Genomic DNA, 22,298 nt, shown 5'->3' on the forward strand with positions numbered 1-22,298 from the left:
AGTAAATTAGTCCATACCTCATACTGACCTCTTCACAAATTAAAGGAAACCAAAACCCAAGAAGAGAAGTAATCTTATCAAAAAGAGTAATACAAGAGGAACAATTTAAAACAAGTTTCATCAAAATTGGTTATGAAAAAAGCAAGTTATGGACATTAAAAACTCTTGTTGTACTTTCTATGGGGATCCTCAAATTGACAAATGTGCTTCAAAATGGCTGATTTTGTGGACAACCTTCCATTTGTTTTGTACACAAATTTTTTAGATTTTTCCTTTATTTTACATTTTCACATCATTACCTCTTGACCTTGACATATGTGGTGTGAATTATATTTTCCAATGACATATGTTATGCCCAGAAGGAGGCAAGATTCAATTTGATAGATAAAAAAACGGGAAGAAATATGAAAAATTGTGTAAAAAACAAATGGAGAGTTGTCCACAAAACCAGTCATTTTGAAGCATGTTTGCCAATTTGAGGATCCCCATAGAAAGTACAACAAGGCCATTTAAATGTCCATAACTTGCTTATTTCAGAACCGATTTTGATGAAACGTGTTTTAAATTGTTCCTCTCATTTTACTCTTTCCCATAAGATTGATTATCTTCTTGGGTTTTGGTTTCCTTTAAGCTTGACAAGCCATTGTGTACACAAAATAGCTATAATACATTGATATGTATGATAAAATGTGATTGAATTACATGATTACAGAAATATATTAAATAATTACGATTTCAGTAAGAAAATGTTCTATTGATATATACATGTACGTATGCAGCACTGAGTATTCAGCATTGGAATGCTAAAAATTAACAATGGAATACACTTTATGCATAAGTAAAATAGAAGACAAAATATATTTGTGACCATGGGAAAATTCTTAGTCTTCTATGATTCTTTTTCTTCCATAATAGCCTGAGAATAGTTTTTTTGAAAAATCAAACAACAATGGCATTCATGAATGTGACCCTTTAAGTACAAATTTCAAAAATATGAAATGCTACTTGATTTCTTTGGTAGTGAAATCTTGTTTATATCTCAAAGATGAAAATAAAAATAAATATTCATAAAACATTCTTTCTTTAAACAACTATTACGAGGTAAGATGAATCAACAGACCATTTTGTACACTCCGATAAAAACTGTTGTAAACGACAACCTCTTCAATTTTAGTGAGTCCAAGGTATACGTATTGATTTTCTTTCAAAAACATAAAAACGCAGTCATACTAAAAGATCATTTAATAACTGTACAATACTCTCTTGGTAACCTACCAGTCACAAGAAGTGCAAAACCAAAGTAGTAATCATAGAGGATTTTTTTTTTTTTTTGGGGGGGGGGGAATCACTCAGCCTATGTATCTTTTAACAAACTTATTTTAAAAAATCTAAAAAATGAAAACATTTCATTCATTTACGTACAAATATACCCAAGTGAACACACAATTACAATTTAAGAAGATCAGAGGACTAAAAGAAACTCAAACCACAAAAATAAGTTCATCTTATAATGTTGTTTCTAGTGGTTGCCAATCCACTTTACAAGTCCCAAGGTAAGGGTTATTCAAATGATCTGTTTACTTAATAAAAAAAATTAAATAGAGTCCTACCGAGAAATCAAAAGAGCCTGAGCTTTTTTTCAGAGTTTGTTATGTTCAAATCTAATCATCCTATCAGACATTTTATGACCAGACCTGAGTCATCAGTAGATTTATTGCATTTTCATCTTCTCAAAACAAAACAAAGCAAATCACTACAATCTACTTGGTAAGATAATTCATCAAGATCATGACAAAGACAAGTGTCAAAATAAATTTGAGTGATCTATTATTTGAGAGAAGGATTTGTTTTGATCTTTAAATGGAATTCATTTAATTCTACTCAAAGGAAAATCATTTGAAATTTAAATAAATGAAACAAGAAATATGTAGCCCATCAAGTAATCTTCATTCATATCTGATACTGAATTCTATAATAATCAATAGACCTAGCACACATTACAAGGGACCATCATTGGCAGTGTACAAGACTATAAATCATTCCTTTTAATGGTAGCAAAGTACTACCAATCTACAAATCAAATATGAAAAATAGGGTGGTATTCTCCCAAGGCTTGACTACAGCAATTTGAGCCCACACTTGGTTTCATCTCACTATTCAAGTTTTATGACAAAGAGAAAGCTGCCATTTTGGAGAAAATATCTTTAAAAAATGAAAAATAGGCTGAAAAAAAGATAAGAAATCTTAAATCAGTTTTAGCTGAACTCTCACATCCCTGACAAACAGGGTGACGAGTATAATAACGGGTACTGGTTTCTTCACATGCAATACTAAAGATGTGTTTTAAACAACATTTATCTGCAAGGAACTGCATCGACTTCATACCCACAAGGTTAAGACCTCTTTTTAGTACACCTGAATAAATGGCATAGCCAATTGATCATCAATTGATATCAGATTTGTATTTAATATATAAACATAGAATGCATACAATCAAGTCATCCAACCACAGCAAATCCAAAACATCCAAAGGTAATTACTATTCACTTGATCTACTGTAAATTTAATATCAATCTTGATAATTTGACCGTGTTGTTCCAGCAATAGACTACCACTGACGTTACAAAAGTGCTCTTCTGGAAATTTCTTTGGAGAGGAATAACCTAAGGTTATATATAGATCATGTTATGTGCTCTATCTCATCACAAAGCACTAATAGGTTTGCAATCCAGGAAAATTGAGCAAAAAAAATCAGATGAATATAATTAGTACATGGGGTCACCAATTATTTACCAGTACTTTAAGTACTCATCAAATGGAAAATGAATGTATACATGTTTAACTGACCTAATCCTGGCCAGATATAAAGTTCTACCATACCTCAACATGGTTAGACTGTTTGTTGACCAATGATGGCTGCTTCTGCTGGCATCAAGGTAATCTTTCACAGGCTTTTGTGGTTTTCCACATAACAACCGTGCATTGAAGGTTGGCAGTACTCTTTGCTATGTACCTGTATATGTACATGTATTCACTCAGTGCAAAAAAACGTGTCTGCAAGACTTGATGAGGTAGGCATTTGGGGACATGTAAATCGACAAAAAACAAAAAGCTAACTAAACCACGGCAACAAAATTAACAATAAATCATGCCAACTGCTGGAAGCCATTGACTTGTGAGTAAACAAACCCTTTACTGAAGTGCATGTTATGTGTTTTGCTTGAGCCAAGTGTAAACATGATCATATACTAGTAACATGATAGCTCCTCCTGGTCCAAGTCTCATGATCTTTGGTAGAAGGCCCCGATAGAGAGCAAAGAATCTATACAATATAAATGAAAGAAAAAAACTCTAAAAGTGAAGAATACACATTTGTTTGTTATATGTCTGGCACTGTGACATCTGAAGTAAAGTTGATGTGTGAATTGTACAGAAAGGTGAAGGTGGAAGAAGTTGCCAGGAACAATGTTATTGGGAAATTTGAGTGTCTTTTTTGGTGATCGGTTGAATATACTTCACCTAAAGTCCTCAGAACATGAAAATTAATTGATGTGACTCCCACTATACACCTGTGACACCTCAATCTGTCATGTCACGTGATCGGTTACGAAGGCCACGATTGGCTTTTCATAGCAGATCGCAAAAAAAATGAACCTTTCAAAAATTTTCTACGATCTATATGATTTCCATGGCTGATCTGAGACGATTGTTCTAAAATTCAGACCACTGTTTCAATCATGACTCGAATCATGACTAGGTGTAAACCTGTTACGACCTCCTCTTCCTTTCTTTTCTCTTCCCCTCCTTTAAATATTATTTCACTTTTTACCAATGTCTTAGTATGTTTGCTGCCAACTATGTAAAGAAATTATATTACATCAGGGGAGATGTTAATAAAAAAAAAAAAAATTTAGTTCTATCACTGGTATATATTATACAGAATATGTTGTGCTGTGCAACGTATCGTATGAATACAGAATTGCATTTTCATGGAATACAGAATTGCGCTTTAATGTGTTTTATTTTTTTTAAATGACAAACAGAATTGAAATAGAGTTATACTGAATCTTGGTAGGAAATAGAATACAAAGAAAGAGAGAGATAAACAGAACTGTAAATTTTGGTAATCTATCTAGCTTTGTAATATTGTCTTACCCTTCTTCTCGATACACCATAGCTATAGTCCTAAAGCATCCTTTATACTTGACTTCACCTGGTACAGGCTGTGGCCCTTGTATTCTACTCTTAGCAACATCAAATGGAATATTGATTGTAGATCCTAGGCAACCAGCCATCAAACCAATTACAAACTTACGCCCAAACTCTAGTCGTGGATCCTAGAAGGAAACAATGTGGTTATAGATTCAATAACTACTTTGATGGGCACAGCTAGAATATTAACGTGGAAATCCAAGCCATATGAAAAGCTGTTTTTTAACAGAAAAAGGAAAAATAAGAAAAAAAAAATAGGTAAAAGCTTGATAAATTCAGTCATACAATACAATAGTTTTATGAATTTTAAAAGGTTGTGAAAAAATGGAAACCTCAACAATCACTGGGATTTCAAATTGGCCACATACTAGTAGTGATTACATGTAGTGAAGCTACAAGTATCACAAGAAGATTAACTTATACAACATTATCTAAATAGGGCAGGGCTACACAGATGGGTCAAATGTAAATAATACTGATAATAGCAAGTACCTATTCTCCTTACAACTACAAATAATGGTTTTAAAATAGATACATAAAAAAAATCAATTACCTGTGAGGATGGTATTAAATCCTTGATATTGTGATAGAAACTGAAATAGATCATATTAAAGACACCATGTCTACCCAATGTAGCTGTAAGTCCTCTAAAGAGCCCATCAGAACCAAATCCATCTGTTCTTATCACATGCCTTGCCATTCCAAATGCACTCGGTTGCTGGAGAAATAGTAACAGTTATTGTGTTGCGATCAATTGCAAATATCAAATACATGTATAGCAAATCAATGAGAGTTTTGCTGGAAGAAGCAGGTCAGCAAACAACTGTAAATTTGCCATTTGAAGACTTGAGACTGATCACAATTGACTGGTCATGGATTGCATGTTACTTGCAATGTACCTTAACTGACATGAAAACCTTTGATTTAACAAATCACCTGGTTGCCACACCCATCGTGAATTGGATAAAAGAGAACAAGATAATTAGATGAGAAATCATTGATGTACATACAAAATATGTGAGAGCAACGTTAGCATCTTTCATTCTGTGCTATTTTAATATTAATTTAAGAAGAAAAAGAAGATAAAACAACTTGAAATATGGTAAGCAAAGAAACTAAAGACCACTATCACTTTTTTTCACAGGGTATCCCCGTCAATTTTTTATAAGTGGGACTCCTCATTCTGAGGAAAAATATTTATTTTGCTGAAAAGATATTTATTCAATACAAAATGAATTTAAACAGTTGCATTATTACCATGTTTTCAAACTGCACTGAATTAAAGAACATACTGGAATTGTACAAACAGTTCCTCATCTTTTCTCCTCATCACTGTACATAACTTTACTCTATCTGGGCTTAATACCCATTACTACCAGGAGAAAGATCAACTTACCTTTTTGAATGTATTTTGATCAGCCTGTAACCTTACTTTCACCACTTCAAATGGATTGATTAGTACTCCCTCAGTCAACCCTGAGCAAAGCCCAGCAAGAGTGAATGTCTGCAAACAAAATATCATATAGAATTATCATATTTTTGTGAATCTATAAACAATATGTATAAACTGGATCACTCTCATTGTCATTAACTCACCCAATCCCCCACAATACACAATCACAAGAAGCAAATGGCTCAAGAAAATAACATATAACCTCACAGAATAAACAGGGTGTAGAAGGTGGAAGAAAAGACAATGGTTTTGACTAGGATGACTTCCACTAGTCCTCTCATATAAATGTATCTATTTTGTCTTCATTTACATTTTGTTTCTAATGGACGAAACAAATATTCTATAAAACACAGCCATTGAACAACACCGGAAAATGACAACTTATACTTAATTACTTCACATGTAACTTTTTATCTCAAGTTAGAAGACATGATTATTGTCATTCCTTTAAAAAAAAGGAAGAAGATAAAAATATTCCCCACATTCTATAAATAAGCACACATTCTGCACAATATAATGAGCAGTAAACATTCTGTATACTTCAGTTTATGGCAATATTCAAACAAATTCTAGGAACAGCTCCCGTGTTCTGTAGCACAAAGCATAGCACGACCATAGGGCTGATTTTCTATTATTCAATAAAATTAATTATGTGCTATTCAAACATACAAATTATCTGTACAGTCAATAACTAGTTTTGTGTTACAGACCCCTGCAATCTGAATACACTTACCAGCGCAGTTGGTGAGGGACTTCCAAAGAGGAATATCTTTTTATACTGTTCAAAAGTGAAGAACTTAGTGGCCCTTTTAGGAGTCTCTGCCATAATGGGAGGTAATATACCTTTGTACAGGGACAGGGTTCTGAAAATAGATAAAGAACATCCTATCAGTTCCTTTTAACTTGTGAATAAAATTGCTGTAAATGGGTTTACAAGAACAGAAGATAGGGGTAATCCCCATTTAAATCTAAAACGTCGCCAGAATCATGCTAAGATTTCTTATAAATTCATCACAAAGACATTAGAAAAATTACAATCATGTCCTTTTTAAGCCATCAAGCAATTCAACGGACATTACACACAATATTATAACGTCCATCCGGTTTATTTTTTTCCTTCTTTTGAATAATAACAGGTTTTAAAAATATACTGTTTAATACATTATAAAAACAGGTTCTTTTTACATTTTTTTTATCAGAAGAACTGCTGGTTACTTTGAATCGAATCCTTGTTTAATTGGTTAAACCATACAATTAAACATGAAGATATCTTAACCCATTGAAAATTGTATTCTGTTACTTATTCCCATAGACTTTGTATAACATGGTTCAATTTGTCAAGGGGTTAATAGAAATAGATGAAAGATTGAATACTAACCCTTCTGTCCTGGTCATCTGTTTGACACAATCCCACATTCCATTGTACTTCATTGTGCTGTTAGGTGCACCTTGAATCTGAAACCTGCAGGATGAATGAAAAGATCAAGTAACCTTCAACTAAAAACAACCAAATAATTGTAAACTCTGAAAGTGTACAATAGACATGGCATCGATATCATAATTATCATTATTGTTATTGTTGTTATTATTATTATTGTTATTATTATTACTATTAGTAGTAGTAATAGCAGTAGTAGTAGTAGTAGTAGTAGTAGTAGTAGTAGTAGTAGTAGTAGTAGTAGTAGTAGTAGTAGTAGTAGTAGTAGTAGTAGTAGTAGTAGTAGTAGTAGTAGTAGTAGTAGTAGTAGTATAGTAGTAGTAGTAGTAGTAGTAGTAGTAGTAGTAGTAGTAGTAGTAGTAGTAGTAGTAGTAGTAGTAGTAGTAGTAGTAGTAGTAGTAGTAGTAGTAGTAGTAGTAGTAGTAGTAGTAGTAGTAGTAGTAGTAGTAGTAGTAGTAGTAGTAGTAGTAGTAGTAGTAGTAGTAGTAGTAGTAGTAGTAGTAGTAGCAGTGTTGGGGAGATTCTTGAAGAAATGCAACACCAAAGCATTCCATTTGGGGAATTTTGGAGATGATTCTTGGTGTGATATGGGCTATTCCTAAACTGAATAAAAAAAAGAAAAAAAGAAATAATTTCATAATAGATTCATTATGAATTTATTATGATATCAAGATTCATGACAACTACCGGTAAATAATCAGAATGCTTTTATTGTTTCAGAAATTCACACATCTCTTTTTTGTGTTTTTTTTAATACAAGTTGCTGGGCATTATGAACTTTAATTATCATTCAAAAAAGGAGGCAATTTATCTCACTATACATGTATCTGAATACTATGGTAAATAATTAGCCTCTTCACACCATATCTGAATGAGGATTAACGGAAGTACAAGGACAGTATTCATTCCAACAGGATCTTCCTATGAGTCAAGGGCAGATGGAAAAGATATGAAAAGGTTAAATACCTTGTTTTGATCACATCAAGTGGATGCATGATACTGACTTCAACAAGACCTGTAGGTAAAGCAAAGGAGGGATCAAACTATGAAAAGGAAAATCAATACATGTCAAGGGGAATAACAGCATAATGTAACAGGAATATACAAACACTATATGATCTTTGATAGTTCACTATAATTAAAGTGATTGGTTAACATTGGTTTGACTTTTAAAAATCTGAGCTAGAAGGTCACACTTGTCACCTGTGTCTGTGATATGTTACAAAAATGAAGCCCATAAAAAATTGCGTTCGAAAATAATTATTTAGTGCTTCAAAAATTGAAATATAAAGTGACCGGAAACACCATCTTAATTTCATCCCATACACTTATGTGTAGTATTTAGGCGTCTATATAAAGACATCTATTTACAAAATCGGGATTTGCCTTGTAGTTTTAGCTTCTCATTCTCAATAATGGTTGTTTTCAGGGATTATTACTTCTTATACATGCACTTGTACACATGTTTCATCTTGGTTTGAGAATTTTTTAAATCGGCTGCTCACAAAGTTAAACAATACCTTTAACAGTACATAGGTATATATCTCCATATATATGCTCCACATCATAATTTTGAATGTACTATCAATAATGAAATCACTTGCATCATAGAACAAATTATAGGGAGGCATGAATATAGTAAAGGATAGACTGGCTATGCATACTGATAACAAGAAGCCAATAAAGCATAACATGGCAACTACATGTAGCCATGTATCTAAAAAAAATAGTGTTGAAAAGAGTAAAATCGTCAGCTAAAAAAATAATGGTGTACAGGATAACGGCCTCGCCTCAGATATGGCAATTAACTGTGGCTTCTTGTTTTTAGGGAGAGAAACAGGACTTTGACAGGATATTATATCTTGTCAATTAAACAAAAAGTTATTTTCCTACAAAATGTGAAATACAAGGTGCTCTCACACAAGGGGGAAGAACCAAAGAAGAAAGAAAAATTGGAGGGAATGTACATGTAGTACTATATACGCCTCCCCAATTTATATATAAAAAAAGGATAATTGATGACAAACCTGCCGAGCCTCCTGCCGTTATCTGCTGTCCAGCCTCCTTTAATCTTCCCATGTTTCTTTACGCTCACTCTCTCTCTCTCTGATAAGAAGCACACTCGATTCAGTTGATATTGCAACATCTAATACTACAAGTGCATCACTGCTAGGCTTTTCTGTAAAAGAATCAAATGCAGAACTGAGATAAATATGATTTGTTTAAATGATTGGAAAGTCAAAGTTACAAGTCAATATAAATTGGGTCATTATCATTGTTCATAAAGGCAGATGGGAAGCTTCCATACATCACCTTCGGTACTGTATGACAAACCCTCATGGACTGAACTGGCAACAAGATGTCAATCAGTGCTATTTTTTACCTCTCTGTAGCAGCTACACAACAATAATGACCGATTCTCATTAAGTCATGCATACGCCAGAAAGCCATCTACCTATAAAAGCCACATTTTGTTAATAGGATAGTCATTACAGACAAGTTTCAGAGAAAAATAGATGATTTCCATTGTATTGATACATGTAGTACATGTATTTGGCTTGATTTGATGGATGCATTTTACAGTAATAATCAATCAGAATTCAAAATCCTATATATTTTTTTCAATTCAGGATTACTAACTTTAAATTAATGAAGTATGCAATACAGTGTATTAAATTTAGAAATAAATTGTAATATAACAAGAGAATCTCTAACATTTGATATCTAAATGGATGCATTGTTACAGTGATTGAATTTCCATCATTGTAACAATGAAAGAAATACATACACAGTGTTAATCTATAAGCCAAGTGGTTTCATGTATTCTAGAAGAGGTTGTCAGTAGTAGAGTATACCCAGTTGTTGTGTGTCCAGACAATCAACTTTAAACAGCTATTTGAAAAAAAAATCAAAATCGGTCAACATATAAAGAAGAAGCATTTTATGTAAATTTTTCAAAATATGCATAAATTAATTTCGCATGAATTACCATAACAATTGTTATAATCAAAATTTTAAATTTCTGTGTAGAAGATTGGTGAACCTCATGAAGCTCTTCCAAATTGAAGAATAAATCAAAATCGGTCAACAAATAAAGAAGAAGCATTTTATGTGAATTTTTCAAAATATGCATATATTAATTTCGCATAAATTAGCAAAAAAATTGTTCTAATCAAAATTTCAAAATTCTGTGTAGAAGATTGGTGAACCTCATGAAGCTCTACAGGTTGAAGAAAAAAAAAATCGTTCAACAAATAAAGAAAAAGAAGCATTCTATGTGAATTTTTAAAAATATGCATAAATTAATTTTGCATAAATTAGCATAAAAAATGTTCTAGTCAAAATTTCAAAATTCTGTGTAGAAGATTGGTGAACCTCATGAAGCTCTACCAGATGGAAGAAAAAATCAAAATCGGTCAACAAATAAAGAAGTATTTTTGTGAATTTTGAAAAATGCGCATGAATTAGCATATTTAATGAATTTCAAAATTCTGTGTAGAATTTTTAAATCCCCCACCTAGTGCTATCATATAAAGCAAACAGAATTGAAATCGGACTTGAAATGGCAAAGTAGTAGCATTTTGAAATTGTGGACGGACGACAGACAACGGACGCCACGCCATGGCATAAGCTCATCTTGCCCTTTGGGCTGGATGAGCTAAAAAAGAAAAAGAAAGAGGATTTTGGATAGAGTATTTTTTTTAATTAGTAGAGGGGACATAAGGAAGTCTTTCAGAGTTTGGCTTACCAATTTTTCTCTGATCCTAACTCTTGCCTTTCCTTCGGCTGTAGCCTTATTTGAACTTGCAATTCATGAAATATATCCATCTGTTGTAAGAAATCTTTGGGAATCGTCAGAATATATCAGGAAATTTGTCATTATTCTTGCATATATGTATAATTAATGGAGTGCATGAGTAACGCCCTCTTGTGCAGAAAAAAAAGCTTTAATGGTAGCAACCATACAGGGCTTGATGATGCTACTTCTCACCGCAGATATACCTGTTTCCGGTGAAGCTAATAATAGGAAGCTCTGAGATCCAGTGTTAGTAGTCTCTTTCTCACCTGACACATAAAATTTTCGTCACTATATTTTTCACACTACCGCTTCCAATTATTGTAGCGCCGCGCGCCATCAGCGTAGGTAGTTCCTTTGCTTAATCATATCACCATTGGCATTGTTATGATGCTTTACTTAAATATCCTCGGGAAAATAAGTCATTAAACTTTTTAACTCTTGAATTGTCAATTTGTCTTCATAGAGGCTATCGAGACTTCCATACAAGAATGCATCATGAGCAGAGTTTTGGCCATGGATAAACCTCTATGTTTCTGTTTTTTTTTTTTTTGTCCCTGTTAAACACCATAGACCGAACAGGATCGATGACGGAGGCATCAGATTAAAAAATGGGTGATTTTTTATTCATTGTTTTCTTAATTTTTCTTACTTTTGTTTAAATAATGACAGAATGTTAATCCAAGTATCACCACAGCAGATCTCTAGTTATCAATTTGTGATACTGGGATTGAGGGATGGGGAGGAAAAGAAGCATATTTTGTCCATTGTGTGGTATGCTGCCAAGAACGAGGTTATATTGGATATATAACCTCGATGAGTGTGTTTCTTAGTAATACAGTCCCATCCAATTCTTTTCACTGTTGGACGAATGGTACTGTAGGCGCGAACGAGTGGCCTGAGCCGAGGTTGACCAAAAGCTTCAGTTTCTGTTAGTGTTAATATTGGTTGTTCTCTGAACTCTGTTGGCTCCAATCACCAAATACAGAGACCGAAGTTCTAGCTCGATCTGTACAGGGGACTCAATGGCTATATGTTTATGTATTAAGTTCGGATAAAACAGGGAAGTGAAGTTGCACGAGAGCCGAAGTCACTGTTTTTCCCCTTTTCAGAGTATTTTTTTCCTGTTTTGGTGCATTTCAGGCCAAAACAGAATGATCTTTATTTTGGTACTGTTTTATATTTTTATGAAATAAAGACAAAAATGAATGAGCTCCATTGCAGGGATTTTGCATTGTTACCCCCCTAATGTTGGCTGCACGATAGCGAGCCGTCTGTGTCCGAGGAGAAATTTAAAAAATTTTAAAATGTTATTGTTAAAAATCTCCTCGAAACAGCTGCCAGCTGTCTATGGCAGAAACTAAGCTCTGTTTCTTCAGATAGTGCACACTGGGCACTCGCCGCCAGCGGCTCGTGCACAGTGCGGCACCTATCTAAAGAAACCTTGTGTGCTCTGCATTTCCACTAACACACTCGGCTGGATGCATTATTTGTATATTATACAGGGTTGGCACGATTTAAATGGTGTGTTTTAAAACACACTGTTTAAAACGTGTTTTAAAACACCCGTTTTTTTTTTTAAAAACTTGTTTTAAAACACCGCATAGACTTGTGTGTTATTTTTGCATGGTTATGATTTTAGATGTTTTTTTTCCATACTTTTTTTCTGAAGTGGTGTGCTATTTTATTTTAACTAAATAAAATTCTTTCTCAACACCACTCTTTTTCTCCTCTTACTATTTCCCCCTTTATTCTTCCCTTCTCCATTGCTTTGTCATGTTCCTTTCCTACCTGTTCAGTTATGTACATCAATCCATATTAAGAATATTCTCATTTCAACAAAAATATCTGAGTGATGTGCTCACTTTTTGGACAGGGAAAGAGACACTACTTAAAAAAAGCTCAAATACAAAGTAGTACTTGAATGAAATGGAAGTTTTGCACAAGCATAATAATATTTTAGAAACTGCCAAATTCCCGCATAAGGGCCATTAGTGCGACTGCGCATCGGCTTCCCACACAAAGGCTGTTAGCGCACACTGTTAACTGCACGCTAACAGCCTTTCTGTGGGAAGGCGCCATGCAGTGCGCTAAAGGCCTTTGTGCAGGTAGGCGACGCGCTACCGGCCTTTGTGCGGGAAGGCGACAATTAATAGACTGTAAAACTGACATCGTACTCTTAAGGTACACATGAAAGCAGGTGAAACTTTGCGCTTTGTAAAGATGAAGAAAAGTGCTTTAAACAGTATCAGCTAGCAAACCTTAACCATAACAATCCCAGGGGACCATAATGGCCCTCTCAAAAATTTATATGATAAATCTATAAACATGAGTCACGTCATATCATTCAAGACTATTTTGGGATGCATGCATGGGTATGCATTTATGATATTACATAACAAGTGCACCTCAGACCGCAAATTGCTCAAAAACATGATATATGTATAAAGCCAATTGTAAATTTTTGGCAAAATCTATATCATTATTTGTCCTATTTTTACATTAAAATTATTGCCAATAATTTCTGTTCAAATAAAGAAAAAAGTAAAAAAAAATTTTTGTACTGATTTTTTTTTCTTAAATGCATTTGATTTAAATTCCTCAATTCAGTGGCTAGATTTAACTAAAATTGGCATTATTGATTCAAATGGAATAAAGCATTTCTTGATTTAATGAAATTAAGCTTTGAAACCCCATAGATTACAGTATGTCATTTTCATCCTCTGTGCAAATTCTTCTCGCCCCCCCTCCCCTAGATTGACAAGGCTCAAAATATCCCAGGACTACCGTAAGTAACGGTGTATTAACCGCACCTTTTTCTCGGCGGGATAGAAGCAAAAGTCGGGGGTGCGGTTTATACACGGTGACGGGTCTGAGCCAGCCCACGGTAACCCCTCCGTACATGTACATGTACGATGTCTGCCAGTTCACAACACATCGAGTGGCCGGGCGTAGCCGCCCAGGCAATGTCGTTTAGAGGGGTATGAGCCGCGGGTAATGGGAAGCGATTATTACGATCTTAATTAAATGTTGTCCATAACAAACGCACCCACCTTCATGACACTAATTTTGACTTTATTCTCAATTCAAAGTAGTGAATTTCCCTGGCTAATTCAAAAGAGACGCCAAGCATACTCGGTAATATTTTGTCACTGCTGAGTGAGAGTGGAGTGAGCTGAGAGATTGCGTTGTAATGTGGTTATAGTGCGACTTAAGCTGGCGCTATTCAAAGTCCCGTTTCGCGCCAGCTTGTTTTTTCCTTCCTGTTTGCTTTTCATAAGATACCATGTAAACCACGCACGAGAAAGACGGCACGAAGCCGTAAAAAACAACTGGAAAAAATGTCAATTTCTTTGTTTCTTGAACCTTCCTGTAATCCCGTATCCAAAATTCATGCTAAGACATCAAATTTCTGAAAGTGATTGTGAGGGCAAGAAATGTGAATGTTTCTTCCTCCTACGCTGGGAAAGACACAGATCATAATTTGATAAGACGTACTGGCATGACTGGTAGTTTGCAATGTAATGGCAGTGCTCTGTGTGTGTGTGTACATTGTGACTGTGTAAGTTGCCAATATTGTCGGGACCGTTCTTTCTTTCTAACATTTGTAGATGAATTGATCAAGAACAGCAGATTTCTGCTTACCTGTAATCTCTTTGGATACTTTGAAATCTTAAAACTTAGATTTTGTTTCTTCGTACCTCAAATATGCATGTTAATGTGAGAAGAATTTTTTTATTTTTTATTTTTTTTAGTCCAAAATTGGGGGTGCGGTTAATACACGGGTGCGGTTTAAAACACCGTTACTTACGGTACATGTATATGTACATGTATGAGGAATAAACTTATAAGCTTTTTTCATGATTTACGGTAGTAATTTTGGGGGAACTATTAACTTTTCTGCTGGAAACTCAGTAACAGAAATTGTAGTCTTTAAATTTCTAAAACATCAAGAGCTGAAATCAGACTGTATAGCACTCATTCAATGAACAAGGTTATGATATAACCTTGTTCTCAGCACTTGTTCACTGCTACCACCCTGCCTTTCGGGAATCTAGAGGTAGGACTATGGTATGCCAATGTTGTACAGAGCACACACTTTAAATAATCATTAAAAATCACTTTTGTGACCAAAATTACTAATTTCCATACAGTTGCAATTTATTTTTCATTAGTAACTTGGGAATAATTTTTTCATTCACCAGAGCGCTCAAAAACTTGAATTTTGGGCATATATTTGTGTACGCCCTCTATTGGTGGAAAGTAATATGGCAAGAAAATTTTCATTTTTTGATCTCTATTTTTAATTAAGAAAAAAATGATTTAAAGAATCAAATTTAAATAAGAGCCAAGTTGTATGAATAATAGGTGTAATGGAAATTGTCAGTGTGAAAAAAATCAAGCATTTGCCCCAAAGAAAAAGAGAAAATAAGCCAAACATTGCCACCCTTATTTTGCCACACATGGAGATATAACTGAGAACAAGGTTATATTATAACCTTGTTCATTGAATGAGTGGTTCTCAGTTACATCTCCATGTGTGGCAAAATAAGGGTGGCAATTTTTGATTATTTTCTCTTTTTGTAGGGGACAAATGCTTGATTTTTTTTACACTGTCAGTTTCCAATACAGCTGTTCATCATATAACTTGGCTCTTATGTAAATTTGATTCTTTAAATTATTTTTTCTTAATTAAAAATGGAGATTGAAAAATGAAAATTTTCTTGCCATATTACTTTCCACCAATAGAGGGTGTACACAAAAATATGCCAAAAATTCAAGTTTTTGAGCGCTCTGGTGAATACAAAATTCATTCCCAATTTACTAATGAAAAATAAATTGCAACTGTATGGAAATAGGTAATTTTGGTCACAAAAGTGATATTTTAATGATTTTTTAAAGTGTGTGCCACGTACAGCATTGGCATCCCATAGTCATGATAGTCTAGATCCCCACACACTGCACTAGGCCTACAGAGTACAGGCAAGATGGTTGCACTGCAGTGAACAAGTCGTCAAAGTTCAAGTGCTGTAGCCTAAGTTTATTGATTTACGGAAAATTGCTTCATTCGTTGGAAACAAGTGGAATGCCTCTGGCCGTCTCACCTGCATCACGCGGTTCAATATAGCAGCATTGCTGACTTTGAATACTACTCTAACTCACACAAGATGTTCAGTGATACATGGTTAATCTTATGTCCACTTTTTATGAACGAGACCAATAAACTTACAGAGATATGATGGTTATTCAACAAAAAACCCCAACATAGCCAAAGTTCATTGAACTTAAATGACCTTTGACCTTGATCATGTGACCTGAAACTCGCACAGGATGTTCAGTGATACTTGATTACTCTTATGTACAAGTTTCATGAATCAGATCCATAAACTTTCAGTTATGATGGTAATTCAACAGATACACCCAATTCGGCTAAAGTTCATTGACCTTTGACCTTGGTCATGTGACCTGAAACGCGCACAGGATGTTCAGTGATATTTGATTACTCATATGTCCAAGTTTAATGAACTAGACTAATAAACTTTCAAAGTTATGATGGTAATTCAACAGATACCCCCGATTCAGCCAAAGTTCATTGACCCTAAATGACCTTTGACCTTAATCATGAGACCTGAAACTTGCACAAAATATTCAGTGATGCTTGATTACTATTATGTCCAAGTTTCATGAATCAGATCCATAAAATTTCAAAGTTATGATGGGAATTCAACAGATATCCCCAATTCGGCCAAAGTTCATTGACCCTAAATGACCTTTGACCTTGGTCATGTGACGTGAAACTCATGCAGGATGTTCAGTGATACTTGATTAACCTTATGTCCAAGTTTCATGAACTAGGTCTATATATTTTCTAAGTTATGATGACATTTCAAAAACTTAACCTCAGGTTAAGATTTCGATGTTGATTCCTCGAACATAGTCTAAGTTCATTGACCCTAAATGACCTTTGACCTTGGTCATGTGACATGAAACTCTAATAGGACACGTACGTGCACGAGCCATAGACCCAACGTCAGCTTAAAGGGCGACGCCATATTGCCAGATTCTGGCCAGATTTTGCGCGCGCCCTCACCCGGCTAACGTTGAGCGCCATTCATCTATACACTAATTCCTCTTGATTACCATTGATAAAAACCTCGTTCAAATCTTTTCCGGAATTATTATGAATAAGCGATTGATGTTTTTCCGTTAATCAAATATCCGTTATTATACCCATATTTTTGTGATATTTATAACATTTTTATTTTAATCACAATTTCAGTCCAAACGCGGGTCAGTTTTTGAGAACCCACGTTGTTTGTGCATGCCCACGTACATGTATGGCCTTACGCGTATTGAACGGAATGATGTTGGGTCGAACACCAGAATATTGTTGTGATTGTTTGTTCCGTGTTTGTTGGGGATGAAGCTATGATGGCGACCAGTCACGTTTGACAGTACCGCCAAATCGTTAAGATTAACTAATTAAGGTCAAGGTGAGATAAGAGAAATGAGCAAGGCGCTTTATGGGGGGGGAGGGAGAGAGAGAGGGGGGGGAGTTAAGAGGACCCAGTGGGGATACAGTTTCATCATCAGTGCAGGGCCGGCGTCGATGAAAAACTTAATTTTTTTCTTCAAAATGTGGAAAGTGACAGAAAAATCAGAAAAAGGTTAATTGGTTCTTATTTTTTGAAAAAAAACCCCAGAATTTATCAAGATTGCTGTTTATTCTTCATCATGGTTGTAGAATTTAATAAAGTATAATTCTTTCAAACAACTCAAATTGTGATTAATCGTATTGGATTTATTTCACTCTTTTCTTTCGCCTTGTTTTTTTTTCTTCCAAAAATCAGGGAGATGAAAAATATGAGAGCTAGAACGTAAACATATGGACTCCGTAACACAAAGGTTTACGATGAATAGCAAAAAATGAAAGAACACTTCTGATTGGTTCTTAGTCAGTATTTTGCGACAAATGCACGTGTAACATTGATCTTGATTAGCCAATTCATTTAGCGATTGATCGCTAATCTTTGTGTTACGGAGCCATGGTGAAGTTATGACGTTGGAGAGGGCGCAGCCCCATGCACTTGCAGATCCAGATTGATTTTCATGGGGGACACTTAGAGTGCCCCTATATTTCTTCAGTATTATTTTTACACGCAAAAGTCAAAGAAGACATCATGCCACTCATGCCACCGACAGCTGCCTCGTCAAAGGGGGGCGGTCAATTATTTTGATTTTTTTTCATTTTGTCCTCGATAGGGAAGCCGGGGGGGGGGGGGGGGTCAATTCATTTTATATACATTTATATTGTGTTTATATATGGGAGGGGGTCTGCTACTGAGCATGTTTTTACAAGGGCTTAATATAACAGAAATGGCACGATTTAACACAATAAAATGTATCATGGAGTTTATAAATTAATACATAATTAATAATTGTTTTAATTGAAAATGAAAATAATGAAGGCACCCATAGATCTTAAAAATATCTCATAAATACAGGCCTAAACCTGTATGAAGTTGAACAGGCATAAAGTATAAATGTTTAGTTATAGCTGAATTGATCCCGCAACCAAATAATGTTGGCATAAACTAGCTGTTATATCAGTGGCGTAACGACATGAACGAGCGAAAAAAAATTGGGGGTTATATACACGATATGGCGTATCGATCAGGCAAAATTTAAAAAGAATTTAGTAAGTTGCAACCGACATGAGCATAATTTTGATGTTTTGGTTACAAAAATCCAATTGAACAAGTTCGCAAGATTCTCTTTCTTTTTCCTCTTTTTTTCTGAATTGGGGGCATATGCACGAACCCCCCCTACTTTAAATTATAAAGCACCACTCTGTTCTGCCACTGTCTAAAATTGGATTTAATCTTTTAGAATTTTAATCTCTTATCTAATTAATCTAAAGGGATAAGAGTAAGACGAAAAATAGTTGCAGATTACTTATTTCAAAGTATTTTTACTTAACTCCCCAACTCTGCTCTTGCTGCACTGCACGTAACGGCCCTCCACCAAATTGCCAGGCCGACTCGCCCCGTGAGCAAGTGACCGCGTTCGCGTAAGTTCACCCGAAGCCATGACTAAATTCTGACCATAAACATCACCTAACTAATCACTCTCTGACAATATTTCAAAGTGTATTTTATTACAGTCGATCCTTTGGGCCATTAAACGATAATATTTTCAATGTTATCATGACAAATAATTTTAATGAGATAGTGGCATTGTAGAAAAAACAAATTTATAAGCACGAAATGGCACCAGATATATCATCAAACATACAGCGCAGCGTTCGGGACTGGTGAGTGGGACGGCTCGCTTGGTGTTTTCGCCCCAACGAATTCGGCGAAAACGTTACCATTGCGCCGTGCGAATGTTAAATCTGCGGCTCTCAATCAGAGACTTGAATGTCTCTTTTTGCATTATCGAAAATAAATCATAGACTTTGTTTGATTTATTTACAAGTAAGTTGCATATCCGTCGTGATAATTAGGAAAATCCATGTCTTCTTCTAATTCTGTAAAAACTATGTCTTCAAAATGCCTATGTCAGAAAATTGCCGGAAATCATAAAAACTTGCCTAAAATATCTCTTTTTGAAAGTTCATCCATGGTCTGGAAAAAAATGTTATAACTTTTGTAGACGTATACCGTAAACAAATACATCCTCGATCACTGAAATAAAGTGTTTGCTACGCTTTTTTAATTCAGGCCATGTTACCATGACAACTTGGGAAAACCCTTATTTTTTCGAAAAAAAACTTTGGTTTTAAGGGTCATTTTACAGACATAAAACTAACCCAATTTTGAAGAATTGTGTTTAAATTTCACATAAAATTAAATTATCTATGTTTATACTTTCGTATATGAATATTCATATTTCTTATAGAATCTTAGTTTTTGATTGGTCAATGTTTCAGTCATGGATAATGACTGAGCGTAAAAAAATCTGAAAATGCGCATTTTATCGGCAACCAACAAGCAAGATGGCGGAACACATTAAGTTGGCGCTTTGCACGTACGTGAGGATGTTCAGTAATACTTGATTAACCTTATGGCCAAGTTTCATGAACTAGGTCCATATACTTTCTAAGTTATGTCATTTCAAAAACTTAACCTCAGGTTAACTTAAGATTTGATGTTGATGCCGCCGTCGGAAAAGCGGCGCCTATAGTCTCACTCTGCTTCGCAGGTGAGACAAAAAAACGTTTAAAAACGATTTAAAACGTTTTATAACAAGAAAAAACGTTTTATTTCTTTTTTCATAAGAAACGTTTTTTATTACAACCCTGAATTATGGCAATCTACTGACTGACCAACAAATATCATAACGTGAATATCTGCATGTGGGGCCATTGGTATTACTTTGTCTTTGGTCACTCAGTTTTGACAAGCGAGTTAGGGAAATTTAGTTCTTAAAAATGAATCTTGCTTCCAAATAATTAATGCAATCTGACTAACTTATCAATGACTACGGAAATTCCACCATTCAAAATTGATTGAAAATGCTATATCTATGAAATCACTTACCCAGTGCAAGGCCGTCTTTGCCCACGTACCGGTGCTTGCCAGTTAGCTGAGCTGAGAGTAGTACAGGGCCGCTATGCATGGAGCTGAGGGCGCGCGCCGCAGGGATGAGGGAGGGGCGTGCGAGGCTAGGCCGATCTGACCGGAGGAGCTAGGCCGAGAATTTATCGCCAAAAAGAAAAGGTGCCGCCGCAATTTTTTTGTTTCTTGGTTTTATTTTATTTTTAGACACTAGCTCCTCTATTGTCAACCTCTTGAAAATTTGCCTTTCAACTATATAGAGTTTAGGTCTATAAACCAATTACCAAATGTTTTGTTTATATGTGATGTACTATTCCTTGTAATTGTACCTGACAGTAATATTTGGTAATAACTTCAATTCAATTCAAACCAGGGGCATATCTAGGAGTACTGTTGATGGGCGCGCAAAGCCGGTCTTACAATTGATTTTTTTTAACTATTGATTCAAAGATAATAATACCAAATGGGAAGCTCACCCTGACAAAAGATTTGTTGTAGAAATAGCACAATAATGATAACAATAACAGTGCATGATATTATTATCATTAATAATAATGATAATAATAAATATTGCAGAAAAATTAGGTTTACTGAAATCCATCAAAGGAAAAAAAAAGTTGTGACAAATGCGAGTGGCCGCGTTTATAGCGTATAATCAAAAAAAATTGTAAAAAAAAATCACTGAAATGTCATTTTCTCAGAAAATTTATGCTTAATCTTAAATGGATCATCCTTAAACCTTCACCAATATATTTTTTCTGTTTGCACTAGCAGTGGCCGTTGATGATCTGTTCAATTTATATAAAACAATTGGACTCAGTCAAAATTAATGCAGAGTCCGAGTCGCGGAACAAACTATTAATCTTCTTGGGATGTTTTCATGTTTTAGCGAGATAGTACAATTATAGGCCTAATTTTCAATTATATTTAGGCCTTACAAAAAGTGCTGAATCTAATACTATGCCTATAATGGTGAGATATCAACTTCACAGGTCATCACTGCAAACAAGTTCCATGTCAAATTTCAATAAGGGCCCATAAAAGTTCAGCTGCTTCGTGCTCGATTTTTTAACTTGGGCACGCTGGCAAAAAAAATGTGTCTGCCTTCGGGCCCGGGGGGGGGGGCCACTTACATTGACGAGTGGATACCATGCGCGACCAAAAAAACACGTCAAAAGGATGTCCTTTTCACGATAGGGCACGTTACGTACGTAACGTGAAAAGGGTGTCAAAAACACAAAAATAATGAAAAAAGGGTATCTATTTCGCTAGGAAAATTACGTGTTTAGGGTCGAATTTGCGGGGATGATATACAAAATTAAAATGTTTTATAAAGGATGTCCTTTTCGCCCCAACACTACGTGTTTAGAGTCCTATTTGCGCGAGGTGCAGAAGGTGGGCGTACTAAAGTCTAAACCAAAAAGGTAAAGCCGACAACCAAAGTACCCGTAACAATAAAACATTCCTGTACTTGTTTAGGGGTTCATTTCAGGGAATATTTGCCAAGAGTATCGTTTTGTTTCCAATACTTGTTAAGGGTAGGGTTTCACACGCCAATACTTGTTAAGGGATTTTCAGAATATGGAAATTACGTGTTTAGGGTGCTCGAGACCCCATGGTCGCGCGTATCCACTCGTGAATGGAAGTGGCCCCCCCCCCGGGCCTTCGGGCCGGGCCAAACCGATCCTTCTCTAAAAATCCGTTGGTGCTGCCACTGTTTAGGAGTACACATTTTGTGAGTGAGGGGGGCCGTGGATTTCGAAGACTTGGGCGTGTCACGTGGCCCGTACACTTCACTATTGCTATATTTTATAATTCATTGTGTAGTGATCCGTGGGA

General features: G+C 35.1%; 1 protein-coding gene across 2 annotated transcripts; it reads right to left on the reverse strand.

The window, feature by feature from the left end:
- Positions 1 to 557: 557 nt before the first annotated feature.
- LOC121419328 (mitochondrial 2-oxodicarboxylate carrier-like) lies at positions 558 to 20,514 on the reverse strand. 2 transcript variants are annotated; one of them, XM_041613742.1, is made up of 9 exons: positions 20,442 to 20,514; positions 9,131 to 9,282; positions 8,070 to 8,118; positions 7,044 to 7,127; positions 6,399 to 6,528; positions 5,609 to 5,716; positions 4,766 to 4,930; positions 4,156 to 4,337; positions 558 to 3,322 (listed from the first exon to the last, which is right to left on the reverse strand). In XM_041613742.1, exons 2-9 carry the CDS (start codon positions 9,180 to 9,182, stop codon positions 3,208 to 3,210), a joined length of 885 nt encoding a protein of 294 aa, XP_041469676.1. In that variant the 5' UTR covers positions 9,183 to 9,282; positions 20,442 to 20,514; the 3' UTR covers positions 558 to 3,207. The 2 variants fall into 2 exon arrangements, with proteins under 2 accessions (XP_041469676.1, XP_041469675.1); XM_041613741.1 differs by lacking the exon at positions 20,442 to 20,514 and adding an exon at positions 9,892 to 10,003.
- Positions 20,515 to 22,298: the final 1,784 nt, after the last annotated feature.

This window comes from Lytechinus variegatus, chromosome 7 (genome assembly GCF_018143015.1).
Source record: "Lytechinus variegatus isolate NC3 chromosome 7, Lvar_3.0, whole genome shotgun sequence".
In the NCBI taxonomy this organism is placed as follows: domain Eukaryota; kingdom Metazoa; phylum Echinodermata; class Echinoidea; order Temnopleuroida; family Toxopneustidae; genus Lytechinus; species Lytechinus variegatus.

What these genes read in the sequence shown, in the direction of transcription:
- LOC121419328 (XM_041613742.1), bottom strand. Translation starts at nt 9,182, where the DNA reads ATGGGAAGATTAAAGGAGGCTGGACAGCAGATAACGGCAGGAGGCTCG. An exon ending in GTCCCTCACCAACTGCGCTG is followed by an intron (nt 5,717 to 6,398) that starts GTAAGTGTATTC and finishes TTTTGTTTGCAG; the next exon opens with ACATTCACTCTTGCTGGGCT. An exon ending in ATGGTGTATCGAGAAGAAGG is followed by an intron (nt 3,323 to 4,155) that starts GTAAGACAATAT and finishes TATATTGTATAG; the next exon opens with ATTCTTTGCTCTCTATCGGG.